Source organism: Lactuca serriola, chromosome 2 (assembly GCF_051521515.1).
Source record: "Lactuca serriola cultivar US96UC23 chromosome 2, Lser_US96UC23_V15, whole genome shotgun sequence".
In the NCBI taxonomy this organism is placed as follows: Eukaryota; Viridiplantae; Streptophyta; class Magnoliopsida; order Asterales; family Asteraceae; genus Lactuca; species Lactuca serriola.
The window spans coordinates 26,378,569-26,396,580 of NC_136409.1; the positions used below are offsets into that span (position 1 = coordinate 26,378,569).

General features: G+C 39.9%; 1 protein-coding gene across 1 annotated transcript; it reads right to left on the minus strand.

Annotated features, from left to right (window-relative positions):
• Nucleotides 1-16,529: 16,529 nt before the first annotated feature.
• LOC145089089 (uncharacterized) lies at nt 16,530-17,000 on the minus strand. Its single transcript, XM_079027581.1, has one exon. The coding sequence runs from the start codon at nt 16,998-17,000 to the stop codon at nt 16,530-16,532; it is 471 nt and encodes a 156-aa protein (XP_078883707.1).
• Nucleotides 17,001-18,012: the final 1,012 nt, after the last annotated feature.

Genomic DNA, 18,012 nt, shown 5'->3' on the forward strand with positions numbered 1-18,012 from the left:
TCAACAATCCTAATTGAAGGCTCACCTGCAATGCAAGTAGATGGGCTAGTAGTGGCAGCCGGGGAAGGAGGACCAGATGACGGAGATGAGAGCCCATCCGGTTGGGGTGAAATAATATTGGGAGGAGAGGGGCCATCTCCAAAATTGTCATATGAACAAATATCACAAGGAGCTGACGGAGTTGTTGAGGTAGGGGCAGGAGCTTTCGGTGGAGATGTGATCATAGATGGTGCATCATGAAAGGAATGCAGCGGTAATAAAGAGGCATCTGAGTTTTTATTTTCACTTGAAAATGGAAAAGAGCTTTCATTGAACCGAGCATGACGGGTGATGTAGACATGAGATGTGATGGGATCAAGGCAATAGTATCCCTTATGTTGAGATGAGTACCCCATAAAAATGCAAGGGAGACTCCTGGGGGCTAATTTGTGTGGCGCATAATCACGAAGATATGGGTAAACCCGGCAAGCAAATGCTCGGAAGTTTCTATACGACGGTTGGCGAGAAAAGAGAACCTCAAATGGGGACTTGCCGTTTAAAATAGGCGTCGGAAGTCGATTAATAATATACATTGCTGAGGAAAAGGCATCAACCCAATATGTCGTAGGAACATGTCCATTAAATAGCATAGCCAACCCTGTTTCAACCACATGTCAATGTTTTCGTTCAACACGGCCATTTTGTTAGGGAGTATACAGGCACGAGAGCCTGTGAAATGTGCCATTAGTAGCAAGAATGTTTTTCACACGATGGTTGACAAACTTCGTTCCTCCATCGCTTTGAAATAATTTAATCTTCCACGTGAATGGGTTTTGCACAAGGTTTATAAAATAGATAAAACATGATAAAATTCAGATTTCGCATGTAATGGGTAAAGCCAACCAAAGCGAGAATAATCATCCACAAAAAACACATAATATAGGTAACCCTCAGCCGAGGTAACCGGTGAAGGGCCCCATAAGTCACAGTGAATTAAATCTAATGGGTTTGAAGCCCTTCGTTTATTAACATCAAAAGATAAATGTCGACTTTTAGACAATTGAAAAGCCGAACACAAAACCAGTTTAGGAAGTATGGAGGTAACACATAAAATACTCCTTTGATTCAAAAGAAAAATAGTGTCAGGTGAGACATGACCCAACCGCAAATGCCAAAGCTCGAAAGATGCCTTTAATTGAGAGGTTGCAACAAGATCTTGAGGCCCAGAGCATAAAACATATAGGCCATTTTCACATCTTCCTTGGGCTAGGATTTGCTTCGACTGGCGGTCCTGAATATAAAAGTACGGTTGTGAAAATAAAACATCCAAAGGATTATCAATAGTTAGTTTACTAATTTATAGAAGATTTTTTTCGATATACGGCACCACCAAAACAACTTTTAATTTGATATTTGGTGTAATCGTAGCATAACCAATATGTGATACGGGAAGTTTATTACCATTGTCGAATGTAACAGAGGCTTGCCCAGTATGCTGTGTGGCAGAAGTAACACTCTCGGGAGAAGCCGTCATGTGGTTGGTAGCCCTAGAGTCAACATACCAATCAGGGACAGATGAGGAAACATGACACTGTGCTTGAAAAGCCTTGGCAAGATCAACATCAGGGGACACCGCCTTAGTAGCAAACTGAGAAAGATTTGGGCATAGGTTTGCATAGTGTCCGTTTGTCCGGCAAAGTTGGCAATGAGGGGGGTGTCGGCATCGACCATGACCACCACTGATACCACCACGAGACCCGGAATCTTTTGATTCCATGGTCAAACTTAATAGATTAGAACACCTTGACCTTTTCGGTAACAGTTTCAGTGCTACCTTGCCATCTCGGTTGTGGAGTTTTAAGAACTTGAAGTTTCTATATCTTAACAACAATCAGTTGACCGGTCAAATACTAACATTTTTTGCTTCCATGGTCAATCTCACCCAATTAGAACACCATGACCTTTCCTGTAATAGATTCATTGGTACCCTTGACCTTCTCTTGCTGGAAACACCTTCTTCTTGCAAAACAACACCAACAAAGGATCAAAATAGCTTTCTCTCACACACAACTCGCTCAAGCTCTCTAGGATTTCTCTCTCTGGACTGGTAGCCGCAAATGAGGGCTATAAAGACCCTTAAATAGGGCACATGCCCAAAGGTTTAGGGTTTTTTCGGTTAGCACGGACTCGTCGAGTCACCTCTCCAACTCGTCGAGTCCATTCATTAATCTAATAAGCAAATCGCGATCCTACTGGATGAGTCTAGGCGTCAACTTGTCGAGTCCTTCTATTTAATTCAAAAATAAATGATTAAAAAATAATACCTGGAAGCCCGGATGTTACAATTCTCCCCCACTAGAATCAAACTTCGCCCTCAAAATCTCGGTCTACAAACAACTCCGGATACTGCTCCCGCATCTCCAACTCCGGCTCCCAAGTTAGCTCGGACCCTCTCTGATGTTGCCACTGAACCTGAACCAGGGGCACCTCCTTGTTCCTCAGGACCTTGACCTTTCGAGCCCGGATCGCGATCGATCTCTCAAGATAATTCAGGCTCGCATCCATCTGAATATCCTCAAACGGCACCACTGCCAATTCGTCGGCTATACACTTCCTCAATTGAGACACGTGAAAGGTATCATGTATCTGGCTCAAGTCCGCAGGTAGTGATGTGTGCAAACTCACTTAGTTTTAAACCTACTTTTAATTATAAAATAAACACACAAAGGCAGTGGACCTATCAATTGTGGTATAGTTAAATAAGTAGGGTATCGAACACAAGTAACGGTAAATTAAAACTAAAAACTAATTCTATCTAAATTAATTAATAAGTAGGGGTTTTCTCTAGTTTTACTTAATCTAAAACTAGGGAAGCAAAGAACTAACTAGATTCAATAATGGGAAGGAACTTCTGTTTAGTTCAACTCAATTGATCCTATGGTTGATTTTATGGTAATGGTGCAATGGATTAACTCAATTATTGGCTACCGATGCAAGTGATTAATTTAGCATTCGCTACACTAACCCTTAGTGAATAAACTAACTCAAACATTGGCCAATTGTCTAATTTAATTAAATTCACTAGATTAATTATGCGGATTAATTTAGACTTGCAAATGTCAACTAATTTGGTCCTTTAGTTAACTTCTTGTTGATGGTCATCATACAAGCTCACACATGAATTTATTTAATTTTCTTATTAATTCTAGTTTCATATTCATTAATCCTAGACATATGATAAAGTGGTCACATAAACATATGAGGTTGGTAATCAAAAGATGTTCATACTATTTAATAACCTTCCTATTAACAGAAAATTAGTTATCAGTCACACACAAGGTTCTTTAGCAAGCTAAAATAACAAAAATCACCAATATTAAATTAATCCTACCAATAATCAAACCATAGTATTAATTTTGTATCTCCAAACATAAGTTTAAGAGTTTTAGCTCATGATTAAGGTAAATAACAGCAAACAAACGAATTTTAAGTATTTAACCATAATGGAAAACAAAAGATTAAGTAGAATGATGAAAATTGCCTTAAATCTCCTTCATAATTGGATTCTAGGTTGTGTCTTCGTTCTCTAGGGTTTCTCTGGCTCTTCAATTGCAGTTGATCTCTACAAAGGGTTCCAGAATCTCCCTTTTGTCGATCTAAAGAGTTATATTTATATCCGAATCGACTCGTCGAGTCAGGTGCCGAGTCGCCGAGTCCGTCTCTTAATCCCCGTATCTGATAAGCCTCTGAGTCTCCGAGTCCTTATCTTCTTGAATCTTCGCTAGGACTCGCCGAGTAGTCGACCCTAGTTTCCGAGTAGGGGTTTATTTTTAGTGTTTTTCTTCTTTGATCAATTCCTGAACTTCTAACCGCTTCTCCCACTTCCTTTCGCTTCCGAGCTTGTCTTTTGGACTGAAAACAAAATTTAAACTATATTGAGTACATTTTGTCCATATTATACACATAATTAGTTAAAAATAAATAAAAATGTATGCTAAATGATTAACTAATTTTGCACATATCAAAATACCCCACACTTGAATTTTGCTTGCACCCAAGCAAAACTGAATTTTATCATGTTAGAACCACATATGAGAACTCCAATCTAACCCAACCATTATGCCAAAACCGCAACGCACGCATTTGTGTCTAAAATTGTCCTAAATACCCCCATACTCTAAATACTCACAATCCTCCTAAACATTCGCCCATTTTTCCCGAACAATGCTCATTTTATGCATCCCTCCGAATCCATCCCCAAAAAACCTCTTAACCTCAAGGTATTTTTGTTTGAGCAGCCCAAGCATACATAATCTAGATAATTACAATTCATGATACCACACTAAAGTTCTTGGAATTCTTCATTTCTTGACATTTGATCTCTTTGAATTCACTTTCTTCTTTGATTTCTTTGGTATCTTCAATTTTTGGAATTTTTGATCTTCTAATTTTAAATTTGACTTTGATGCTCCAAAAATTCTTCAAAATTTTCTTGTAATTTCTCTCTTTTTTTACATGTATCTCACTTTTTTTTTTCACTCAAATCCCTACATGCTTAAGCAGGGGCGCTCAACTTCAACCCTTATTGGCTAAAGATAACAATTTTCCTGGATACATTTCTGGTACACGATGCTAAACGTATTGCATCCCTCGGGCTAAGCAAGGTCGTGTTTTTGTCCCATGATTTCACTAGAATAAGGGAGGCCACAAATGCATTATAACGTATATAGGCTCAACTAAACATTTGGGTCTTCATGGAATTATCAACATAATTCTAATCATGGAATCCTAATTATTATTTTTACAAAAATTTTCTAAATTAAATCCCTAGATAATATTTTTGGTATGCAAATTTTTTCAAAATTAGCACAAATTAAGATTCTAGATTTACTAATATGTGACCAACCCCCCATACCCCACACTTATTTTATGCAATGCCCTCATTGCAAAAACAATAAAAACACAAACTAAAGAGAGAACTGGAACAAACTCGCCTGGAGTAGCAGTCGATAGGTTGATAACTCTCTTTTTAGCTCCATCTTCAATCGACTGTAGACATGGGAACAACTCATCCATGCCTTGGGTGTCAAATCTCATGTGGCAGCTCCAAATAAGCAGGAAAAATAGTGTAAACTCTTCAAGAATCGATAGCAAAGAGTATATGTCAAGTGGTATACTCAGCAGCATCAAATCAACAGTCCTTTCGGTATAAAAATAAGTGACTCGTCGAGTATAGTCGCGGAAAGCTTCAAATATGCGAGAATACAAGGTGACTCGTCGAGTCAGTTTAGTGCACTCGATGAGTAGACCGCTGGGTGAAAAAAAATCGCATTCTGCATTCATTCCAGCTTCTAATAAATCTTCAAAATCTCTCACAAATTCTAGATTCATTCGCTCATGTCCCTTAGGACCGGACTCGACACCTTGACTCTAACACCGCCCTTTCTTGACTCTCTCTTCCACTCTTTATAACTCTCTTTCCTTTACAACTCTAAAACCTCTTATGCAAGCATTCTTAATCCAATTCTGAAAATCATCAAGGCAATCAAACATCAAGCATAAAATTAAAAATTCTTAACAAATCCCAAAACACACCAAATAAAATATAAAAAGAAATTGTTCAAACAATAAAAATAAAAACTAATCCTCCTCCTCATCATCTCCATGCGCAACTCCACTCCCCCCCAGCTCCACTCCTTCTTGCATTGATCACCTCATCCCAAGATGGAATATATGGGAAATTACCCCCATCAATATGTGGAATATGGAAGTGGTCAAAAAGTCGCACGTGAGATTCATTCTAAAGTTAATGCCCCGCGCCATTTGATCCTGCAACCGCCTCATCTCAACATTGTACCAATGCATTGGTACTTCCTCATTATTGACCGGAATCACCGGCGGTTCTTCCTCCACCTCTCGCTCTCACCTCGACCAAACTCTCCTTCCCAACGCCTCGGGACCAACCACCGGGTCATCATGCGGGATAGCATAATGACCACCGCCATAATCTTCAATAATTCTGGCCCGCCGGAAAAGAATGGGATTAAATGGAGGGGTAAGGATCACTATCATAAAATTCCGTGCACCACGGGTCATCAACCCAAACGAGTTGGCTAGCCGGGTGACGAACATGCCACCATTAATTCTGGAAGTTTTGCGATCCTTGACCGCACCCTCCGATAAATAAGACGCCAAACACCACGGAATGTTGCAAAAGGTGTTTGGTGTGATGATGCTCCAAAGGTTAAAGACGTCAAGGTTAGAAACCTTGTCTTCATCCTTCCGTTGATTTATGGTGGTGGAAATAAGGCGATGAATAAGACGGTGTGTAGGCGACCTAATGCTTCCCTCTTGGGCCGACTTCAGAATGTACAACTTGTTGGCGATCGTGTTCCACCAACCCGTACTCGTAACACCATCGGGAAACACCATGTGATAATGCTCCAAGAAAGCGCGAAAGATAGCAGTCAAGACCAAGGGTTGGTCATAAATCCCCAAACGACAGGCAAGATCAATAACGGAGCATTGATGGAACTCGCCTCTAAGGTAGAAACTGAAACTCGTCGGGTGATAACAATCACCTCCTCCACTAAAATATACCGTGGAGAAGAATTCCAGGCAAAGCTCCAAATATACCGGCTCTTGAATTCTAAATGTTGGATAAGGTGTCTAAGTCCATAACTATTTCTGGTATGTACTTGACCCGACCCGGCATGGTCCATTTGGGTTGCATGGCACCATGCAATTGGATAAACTAAATGAGAGTAATAACGCTTGGAGATTATTAATATATTATAAGTTCTAATATATTAATAATATTATTTGATTAGTTTGATCAAGAATTAATTTAGAATTAATTAAGTGATCAAAAGATAACTAATTAAATATATGGGTTGATTAAGTAAATCATCCATATCTTGTATAGTGGGCTTAAAGGCTCCATGGATCATCAAGTTGGGTTCCACCCATAGGATGCTCCATGGATGCCCCATGGGAGTTACAAACCCATGGGTCATGGAAATGAAGAGTCATGACACATTAGGGTTTAACCCTAGATGTGTCAACACTATATAAAGAATATAATCTCCACCAAAATCGGTTGCGCACACAAAGAAAAGAGGGCTTGGCCGATTTGAAGAAGTGAGTATACTCTCATAAGTTCTTCCAAGAGCATTTGGTGTTGTGTGAAGCATTTGAGGCATCACCACTTGAGGTGCTAGGCTCACAAGGTTTCAAGGAACATAAGCAACAACAAGGTAAGTTATTCTATCTATAGTTTATGTTAAAATTGTTCCCCATGTATGCTAGTTAGGATATAACCTTGGAATTCAACTTTGCATGACAAATTAGACAAACATAGATCCAAGGTTATTAGGGTTGCATGTACACTTAGGAAGTGTTTGTATGCTCAAAACCCATCAGTGGTATCAGAGCCTAGGCTTGTTTGTTCTTATTTGTTCTTAAAAGTTGAAAACAGAATCAAAAATTTGCTGTCTGCGATCGGACTCGCCGAGTCCATAGGGGGGACTCGCCGAGTCCACGAGTATCTTCAACCAACTCGGCGAGTCATGTTCATGCACTCGGCGAGTAGGGTCGAATGAGTGCAGAATTTCGATTTAGTTGCTGGAAAAATGAATTAGAAACATTACCCTAAACTGTTTTAGTAATTGTAAACTTGTTTTTGGTGGTGTAATGGTTTGCTAATTCATTTACAACAACTAGTTATCAAAATTACAAAGTTTTATGTAATTTTTGATTATGTTCATATTCATGTTCTTGTTCTTATGAAGTTTTAGATGATCATAGGAATTATTTGTAACCTACTTGGTAGTTTAATTCTTGATCATAATGTGTTTTAATGGAGTCCATAACTTATCCTTAAGTTATGGAAAACCAAGAGTCACTTGAGTTAAAAACCATTAAGAAAACACAAGAGTTATAAAAATGAAGAGTCTTCATTTTATGACTCTATTAAACTCATAAGTTACAAGAAATGAAAAGTTTTGAAAGTTACAAAACTTGCCCTCAAGTTTTGGAACAAGTAAAGTTAAGTTAAAACTTTAGTTCCAACCCCTAGAATTTTAAAAGTTAAAATTCAACCCTTATACTTATATTATGATAATTTAATAATTATATATATATGTATAAGAATAAAGTCGTCTTACCGCTAGTACGCCTCATTCACGAAGCCGGTCTATAAGGTGGGTATAAGGTTGTTACCTATAAAATGGTGACTTAATGGGTGTATATTCTCACCCACCGCTTGCTTGACTGGTGGAGGGTCGTTAGCCGAACGGGTAAGACAAGGACTTATAAATTCTCATTCAAAGTATGATGAATATATAAAGTAACTAAACATTTTATTAAATTCCCAATCTTAGTTACTTTAGGAAAAATGTGAATAAGGTGCTAATCCATGAAATTACACTTTACACTTTGTCTGAGTCGTTGGTGGAGCGTGTGTGGTTAACCGGCACACTAACTTGGACTTAACAAGGTAGGTAAAGGGTGACTTAAAAGTTTATTATAGTATCGGTGGAGCGTGTGTGGTTTACCGGCACATCGATTGAGTGATAAACTTTAAAGGTACCAAGTGATTTGCATGGTTACTTCACACCTCGTTTTGTGATCCTCGGCATCCCAGTCACAAAACCTGGAGGGCACTCCCGAGATCGAAACATGCCTTTGAAAAGTTCATTGGATCTCAAAAGAATCTAGGAATTTCTAAAACCAATAAAAACTAAATATTTATTATTTCGGTTTTCGTGGTGGAAATTGGTGAATCGTCATTCACCTACCTTTCAAATATGGTATAGCTTAGATTACGGCATACCTCTTCTAAGTTATATTATATCGTGATTGGATCCTAGCCTTAATATTACATTTGGGTGTTTTATTAAGGACTCTCTTAAATCTAAACTAAACTTGTTCTTCCTTTCAGATGTCTTCAACTAATGCTTCTGGCTCGAATCCTAATGGCTCCTTTACTCTTATGAGTCTATGCGGGAAAGTCACCTTTGATGGATCCAACTTCAATAAGTGGATCAGAAACATCAGGATGATTACCCGCTACGAGGACAAAGAATATGTCCTTGACAAGGAGCTTAAGGAAATTGACGAGTCTACTGCAACTCCTCAGGAGATCGCTGACTTTCAGGCACATGAAAGAGATGCTACGAAAGTAGCATGCATCATGTTGGCCACCATGACAGCTGAACTCCAAAAGTCTTACGAAGACTTCTACCCTTATGAAATGCACCAAGATTTGATGGAAAGATACCATCAAAGTGCACGACAAGAGAGGTATGAAGTCATCTGCTCCATGATAACAACCATGATGAAGGACGGAGAGTCCGTCACGAGCCACATGCAGAAAATGCAAAGGTATGTGGATCGGTTGCTGAAGCTCAATGTGAACTTCCCTAAGGAGCTTGCAATAGATATCATTTTGCACTCCTTACCATCGTGCTATGATCAATTCCGCATGACATATCACATGAACAAGGAAGAAGTCACTCTCAGCAAACTTCAGGGACTTCTCAAGACCGCAGAAACAGGTCTTAAGGGGAAGTCGGTTGCTATCACTCCTACTCCAGAAACAAATCCGGTCTTGGCAATCGGGCAGAGTCGAGGGAGGAAGAGAAAGAGATCTTCAAAGGGTACCAAGGCTCGGACCCTTGATGGCTCTTCTTCAAGTGGAACCAAGAAAGGTTTCATTACTCCTTCCTCTGACCCAAAAGAGGCGGAATGCTTCTATTGCCACGAAAAAGCTCATTGGAAGCGGAACTGCCCAAAGTACCAGCAAGATGTAAAGGATGGGAAAGTCAAACCCAACCATGCAGGTATTTACACTATCATTTCTAATAACTCACCCCATTCGAAATCTTGGGTCCTTGATACAGGTTGCGGAATTCATATTTGCTGTGACTTGCAGGGACTAGGAAGAAGTGAGAATGTGGAGCAAGGAAGAATAAACTTAATCATGGGGAATAGGAAAGTTACACCTGTCACCAAGATTGGAGTTTATACTTTATCGCTAAGTAGTGGGTTAAATTTAGATTTGAATAAATGTTGTTATTCGCCAGAAATGGCAAGAAATATTATTTCCTTTCATGCATTGTACAAACAAGGTTTCACCTTTTCGTTTGATAATGAAGTTGGTTCGATTAATGCTTTCTTTAATAATGTTCTTTATTTTAAAGCATTACCTTGTGATGGTGTGTATGAAGCTGTATCTATTGTAGATAACTTAGGAAATAATGTTTTGTGTATTGATTCTTCTAATAATAATAACTTGGATAAAGCATCGTTATGGCATTGTCGTCTTGGACATATAAGCAAGAAACGCATAGGCCAACTCCAAAAGGATGGAGTCTTGGAGTCGTTTGACCTAAAGTCAAATGATAGTTGCGAATCATGCTTACTTGGAAAAATGACAAAGTCACCCTTCACAGGCTCATGTGAAAGGGGTGAAGGTTTGTTGGACCTTATACACACGGATGTGTGTGGACCATTCAAACATGCCACAAGGGATGCTAATCGTTATTATTTGACTTTTACCGATGATTACAGTAGATATGGATATGTCTACTTAATCAAGCATAAGTCAGAGACTTTCGAGAAGTTTAAGGAATTTAAACAGGAAGTCGAGAATCAATTGGGCAGGAACATTAAGATGCTTCGATCCGATCGAGGTGGTGAGTATCTTAGTTCAGAATTCCTCGACTATCTAAAGGAATGTGGGATTGTCTCACAATTGACACCTCCCAGGACACCGCAGTTAAATGGTGTGGCTGAGAGGCGTAATCGAACCTTGTTGGACATGGTTCGTTCCATGATGAGTCGAGCTTCGCTACCAATCTCATTCTGGGGGTATGCCTTAGAGACTGCCGCCCATATCCTCAATCTAGTCCCTACAAAGAAAGTTGCCAAAACTCCTCACGAGATGTGGACTGGTAAAGTACCTAAACTAGACCACATCAAGATTTGGGGCTGCGAGGCTTTCGTGAGACGCGAGACTCATGATAAGCTCGAACCCCGAAGCGAGAGGTGTATTTTCATCGGCTACCCACAGCATTCCTTTGGTTACCTCTTCTACAGACCTAATGACAACGTGGTCTTTGTAGCAAGAAGAGGAGTCTTTCGAGAGAGAGAATTTATAAGCCAAGGAGACAGTGGGAGGCAAGTTGATCTTGAAGAAATTCAAGAGTCAAGTGGTGAAGGAACTTCAAACTCTAGCCCTCAACTTGAGGAAGAAACTCCTGTTGAGCCAATTGACGAATCTATACCTCTGAGGCGTTCCACGAGAGTTAGGAGTGCACCTGAGCATTACTATGGATTCCATATTACTGCAGAAGGTGAGACACTTATTAGTGATGAGACACTAGTAAGTCATGATGACCCTAACAGCTACGAGGAAGCCATGGCGGGCCCCGAGTCTGCTAAATGGAAAGAGGCTATGGATAGCGAGATACAATCCATGTATGACAATCAAGTTTGGAACTTGGTTGAGAATGTACCAGGTCGAAAGACCGTAGGGTGCAAATGGGTCTTCAAAAAGAAGACCGACATGGATGGTAAAGTACACACTTATAAGGCTAGACTGGTTGCAAAGGGCTTCTCTCAAATTCCTGGAGTGGACTATGATGAGACCTTTTCTCCGGTAGCCAAGATTAAGTCTATTCGGGTTCTGTTAGCCATAGCCGCATTTCATGACTATGAAATTTGGCAAATGGATGTCAAAACCGCTTTCCTTAATGGGAAGTTGGCTGAAGATGTTTACATGAGTCAGCCAGAGGGTTTTGTCAGTAACGAGTACCCTAATAGAGTGTGTAAGCTTGAGAAATCCATTTATGGATTAAAGCAAGCACCTCGCAGATGGAATCTTTGCTTTGATGAAAAGGTCAAGGAATTTGGCTTTTCTAGAAGTGAAGATGAATCTTGTGTATATGTCAAGGCTAGTGGGAGTATAGTTAGCTTTTTGGTATTGTATGTGGATGACATACTACTCATAGGAAACGACATTCCAACCTTGCAGGAAGTAAAGTCCTGGCTTGGAAAGTGTTTCGCTATGAAGGACCTTGGTGAAGCTGCCTATATTCTGGGGATAAGAATCTTAAGAGATCGGAGTAAAAGACTAATTGGACTTAGTCAAAGTACCTACTTGGAGAAGATTCTGAAGAGATTCAGAATGCAAGACTCCAAGAAAGGAGAGTTGCCCATCCAGAGTAGCGCCAAGTTGAGTAAGACACAAAGCCCTAGCACTGAGGCTGAGATAGCAGAAATGAGTCGAGTACCTTATGCTTCGGCTGTAGGTTCGATCATGTATGCTATGACGTGTACTCGACCTGATGTAGCCTTTGCCTTGAGCATGGTTAGCAGGTTTCAGGGGAACCCTGGCAAGGCACACTGGGCTGCGGTAAAGAATATTCTCAAGTACCTACGAAGGACTAAGGACTGGGTCCTTACCCTCGGTGGGAGTGATGACTTGAAAGTTGTAGGGTATAGTGATGCTAGCTTCCAGACTGATAGGGATAACTTCCGCTCTCAGTCGGGCTGGGTCTTTACCCTAAACGGAGGAGCAATTTCTTGGAAGAGTTCCAAGCAAGAGACAGTGGCTGATTCTACTTGTGAATCAGAGTATATTGCAGCTAGCGAAGCGGCAAAGGAGGCGTTATGGCTGAGGAACTTCATTGGAGACCTTGGAGTTGTACCAGCTATTAAAGAGCCGATGGAAATTTTCTGTGATAGTGAAAGTGCTGTTGCCTTAGCTAAGGAACCAAGGGATCACGGGAGATCCAGACACATCGACAGAAAATACCATTTCATCAGACATCGGATCGAAGAAGGACTCCTTGTGGCAAAGAGGGTATCATCGGATGAGAACCCAGCAGATCCCCTCACGAAGGGACTGACTCGGGTTAAGCATCTCCAGCATGCTCGGAGCATAGGGCTGAAGGATGATATTAGATTTAGTAGTTAGATAATTTTGAAATTTGTAAAGTGTAATTGACATTTGATGATGAATAAAAGTGTTTTATTTATGAGTAAAGTGTTGCTATCTCTTGTCGATCGTTTACTATATTTCTTTTGCATGTTTTGACTTCCAGAATAATTTTGTTTGGTTTAACATATTATTCAAACCTCCACAGTCGGTCATATGTCGGAAGTAGGTATGAATCAAGACTGTCATGCTTGGTTGTAGAGGTCTGGGACAAGGCTACAACAATCATGAGTGCTCATAAGTTCTGAGCATTGGACTCAACCCACGCTCACTGGAATCACTTCATGGAATTCTATCTCGAGTGATCGTGAGACGGTAATATCGTATAAGTCTTTAAACCTAGAGATATGATTTGTTACTTACGAGTTGGTTATGCATTAATTGTACGAAAAACGCATTGGTAACTCGATGTTATAAAATTGTGCTCTTATGTGTAATTCAATGAGTAGTAGAACAAACATATGAGTCGAAGTTTATCTGTTCCTTCTTGGATTAGAAGCTGATATCTGGGCCCCTCGATGATTTTGTTTTGACCTATGTACCGGGCCCGGTCAGAACTAGATTGATGTGTTCAATAAAGTTCTTTGTCAAACAAATCGGAAATCGGGAAACAAATGTTGGACAATAAGTAAGACATTGTTCCATGTATTTGTCCGACTGATATCTAGAACAGAGGATTATATGATCACTTATCTTAAATGGCGTACCATTGTCTTCTCAAGTTTCGAGAAACCTTGTAAAGAGCTACGATTGCCGATCGGTTCCTGAAGTCATACTTGCAGTAATAGTTACTAGACTTATCCAAGTGGGAGACTGTTGGATAAGGTGTCTAAGTCCATAACTATTTCTGGTATGTACTTGACCCGACCCGGCATGGTCCATTTGGGTTGCATGGCACCATGCAATTGGATAAACTAAATGAGAGTAATAACGCTTGGAGATTATTAATATATTATAAGTTCTAATATATTAATAATATTATTTGATTAGTTTGATCAAGAATTAATTTAGAATTAATTAAGTGATCAAAAGATAACTAATTAAATATATGGGTTGATTAAGTAAATCATCCATATCTTGTATAGTGGGCTTAAAGGCTCCATGGATCATCAAGTTGGGTTCCACCCATAGGATGCTCCATGGATGCCCCATGGGAGTTACAAACCCATGGGTCATGGAAATGAAGAGTCATTACACATTAGGGTTTAACCCTAGATGTGTCAACACTATATAAAGAATATAATCTCCACCAAAATCGGTTGCGCACACAAAGAAAAGAGGGCTTGGCCGATTTGAAGAAGTGAGTATACTCTCATAAGTTCTTCCAAGAGCATTTGGTGTTGTGTGAAGCATTTGAGGCATCACCACTTGAGGTGCTAGGCTCACAAGGTTTCAAGGAACATAAGCAACAACAAGGTAAGTTATTCTATCTATAGTTTATGTTAAAATTGTTCCCCATGTATGCTAGTTAGGATATAACCTTGGAATTCAACTTTGCATGACAAATTAGACAAACATAGATCCAAGGTTATTAGGGTTGCATGTACACTTAGGAAGTGTTTGTATGCTCAAAACCCATCACTAAAGACCCGGCTCCACCCATCACAAACCATCGTTTCCCCCTCGTAAGTAAACTCCTTTAAAAGATAAGGAGCCAACTCCTCTTCATAGCGCACACTCTTCAACCAATCCCAATCAATCCTGTTGGGTACATAAACTTCCTTCTTCCTTATTTCTGCCAGCTTCTTCTTCTACTTTCTCATTGTTGAGGCCGATTCGATTTGAGGAAAATTCAACCAAGGAAAGTCTCCTTGATGTCCACTTGACCTTTGTCCTCTGTTGAACATTGTCCCTGCAAAACAAAGAACACAAAAGCCAGAAAACATAGAAAATCATCAAAATGGATCATAACTGGGTCCCCGACTGGACTCGTCGAGTCCATGAACGACTCAGTGAGTCGCAAGAACTGTGCGAGTCAGTCGGCGAGTCTGTCAAAATTCAACCATTAAATACCAAAATTTCTTCAAGGGTTTTGTTCAGGGACATGTCTAACATGTATTAAGGCAAGAATAATCATTCAAAACAGCATAATTGATGTAAAAGCAAAACCCTAAAAATCCACTAAAACTCAAAACCGGGTATTCCATAAAATGGCTACCTTAGATCATCTAAAAATCATACCTCTAACAGAAACTAGGAAGAAATTAAGTAGCTTTTGGGATGGAATTTGAAAATATTGAAGAAAAGAGGAAGATTTGATGAATGCTTGAGAGAGAGAACAAAAGTAGAGGCGCACGATGAGTGAGGGAAAAAAAACTGATATCATTAGGGTTAAAAACCCTAGTTACCGGATGTAAATTTTTTTTTTCTGTAAATAAAGCAGACTCGTAGAGTCAGGGTCAGACTAAGCGAGTCTCTTCGCGATTTAATCTTCTTCTGAAATTTGAATGGACTCGTTGAGTTTGGGTAAGACTCGGCGAGTCTCTTGCAAATAATTCAAAACTTAAATAATTTTTCCATGTATTAAGAAAAGAAAATATTTATTCCACCCCACACTTAGTCCATACGCACTCTCAAGCAGACATGTCCGACAATTTGGAAGATTAAAAATCCTAAAAAAACGAAAATCAAACAAAAATAAAAAGATAAAAGAAAGCAAACTCTAAATAACGGGTTGCCTCCCGCCAAGCGCTTCTTTTTAAGGAGTTGTTAGCTGGACTCCTTCCCATCTACGTCTTGTCATCTTCCAGCATGGGGAATGCATGCCTAATCTTTTGTGGTTTGTACTTTGTTTTATAAGCGTGAATCTTCTTTTTGTAGTCCCATCTTAATTCCTCTCTCTTCTTTCTTACAGCATCATCTGCAGCTGCTTGAAATTCCCTTCTCCTTTTCTTCTTCTTCACCCCATTCTTTTTCACCTTCTCTTGCACTTCCTTTTCCTTGAACTTTATTACTTCATATTTTATGAAAGCTTGTTCTCTAGGTTTGGTAACGAATGGGTGATTAGCATCAACTCTCCTACCCCTTTTATTCTCCTCTTTTTCAGTTCTTTCCTCATCTTCAAGTGGGATTGCATCAAGACATGCTATATGAACATGTTGAACTCCCGTATCCACTTCCCCTTCTGCTGTTTGTTCTTCTAAAGAACGAGGAAAAATCTCCTTATCCAACACATCCAGAGAACTAGCAACAAGCAGATATGAGCCGTCCAAGTTATTGATAATGAGTCTTGGAAAGCGACTTGGCGAGTCGGATCCTTTTTCAAAATTTCCACTGTGCTTTCCGAGTTGGCTCCCTTCAGCAACTTTTCTATCTCTTCCAAGTCTTTGTCAAATTCTCCATTACTACTAGAAGGTAGCAAAAACTTGCTTGGATCTTCATGTTGCAAAAGTGTAAGTTCTTTTTGTAGTATCTCATCATCAAAATCGATAAATGAGATTCCTTCTTTTCCTTCCTCTCCTTTCTTGATTTCTGGTAAAGCTCTAAATATTGCTGACTCGTTGCCCACCCTCAACATTAGTGTAGACTCACATACATCAATTAATGCTCATGCGGTGTTTAAAAATGACCTCCCCAAAATAATTGGAACTTCAGGGTCTTCTTCCATATCAAGCACCACAAAGTCTACTGGAAAGATGAACTTGTCAACTTTAATGAGAAGATCCTCACAAACACCTCTTGGGTGAATTGTTGTCTTGTCGACCAAATGGATCTTCATGTTTACCGGCCTTGGCTCCGGTAAATTCAGCTTCTTGGAAAAAGAGACAGGCATCAAGTTGATACTTGCACCCGAGTTGGTCAACGCTTGAGTGAAAAGTGCATTTCCAAATTGGCATGGAATTATGATACTCCCCGGATTGCCCTTCTTTTCGGGTAACTCACTCAATATTATTTCAGCAATTTCAGCTAAATCCTTCCTAGCTACAAAGAGAAGCTTTAGTAAGTTAAAATACTTGGGCGTTTTAAGCATTGTCTCTACAAATGGAACGTTGACTTGTAGGGCTCTAACATGCTCCATAAAAGCTAAAAAGATTCAACCTTTTCACCCAGCATGGCTCTGATTGGGAATGGAAAAGGAGGTTTATATGGCTTTAAGGGAATGACAGTTTTGTCATTAACTCTTGGACTCGTCGAGTCCATGCGAGGGACTCGGCGAGTCAGGTCGGTCTTATCTGGAGCCGACTCTTCTACCTTTTCTGTCTTCCTATTGGAAATCCTTTGTGCATGTGTGAAAATTTTTTCATAACTAGAAGTCACAACACTCACATTCTCCATTCTAGGATTATTTTCGGTGTTACTTGGAAGTTGACCCGGTCTTCTTTCGTTCACTTGATGTGCAAGTTGCCCTAGCTGTTTCTCAATGTTGAGAATGGATGCCTGCTGATTCCTTAGCATATTTCTGGTCTCTTATATTGCAACATCGTGATCATTATGCCTTTTTTCGAACGCGGCTATGAATCTAGTGAACAATTCTTCTAGATCGGCTTTCTTCTCCATTACCGGCTCTTCCTTTTGATAAAACCCTCTCTCCTTCTGCTTGTATTTCTCCTCCTTAGCCTTCTTGTATTCTTCGTATGGGAGCCATTCCTTCTTTGTTTTCCACTAATTCTTGTCGTAACGATCGCCTCTTGAGTAGAACACTTGAGCCTTCTTATTTCCATTTTCATCCAAATCACAATCTTTTGTGAGATGGGGCCCTTTACAATTCTCACATCCAACTCGAATATCATGGATTGTTTGATCCATTTTTGTCATTCTTCTATCTAAGCTATCGAGCTTCGCCATCATCGCCGCCATGCCATCATTTTCCGAGTTCACTACCCCCCGACTTACTTCATTTCTCGAATTGTGGTATTCTCTAGAATGTTTAGAGAATTCTTCAATTAGCTCCTTGATCACCGGAGGTGGCTTCTTCGTGAGCGGGCCATGCGAATCTAGTAATTGCCTTGTAGTGAAATTGACTCCATCGTAGAAGATGGAGACCTCTTGCTGGCTGTTTAGGTCATGGTGTGGGCAATTTCTAAGAAGAC

Excerpts from the sequence above, each read along its gene's own strand:
- LOC145089089 (XM_079027581.1), bottom strand. The coding sequence starts at position 17,000 with ATGGAGCATGTTAGAGCCCTACAAGTCAACGTTCCATTTGTAGAGACA.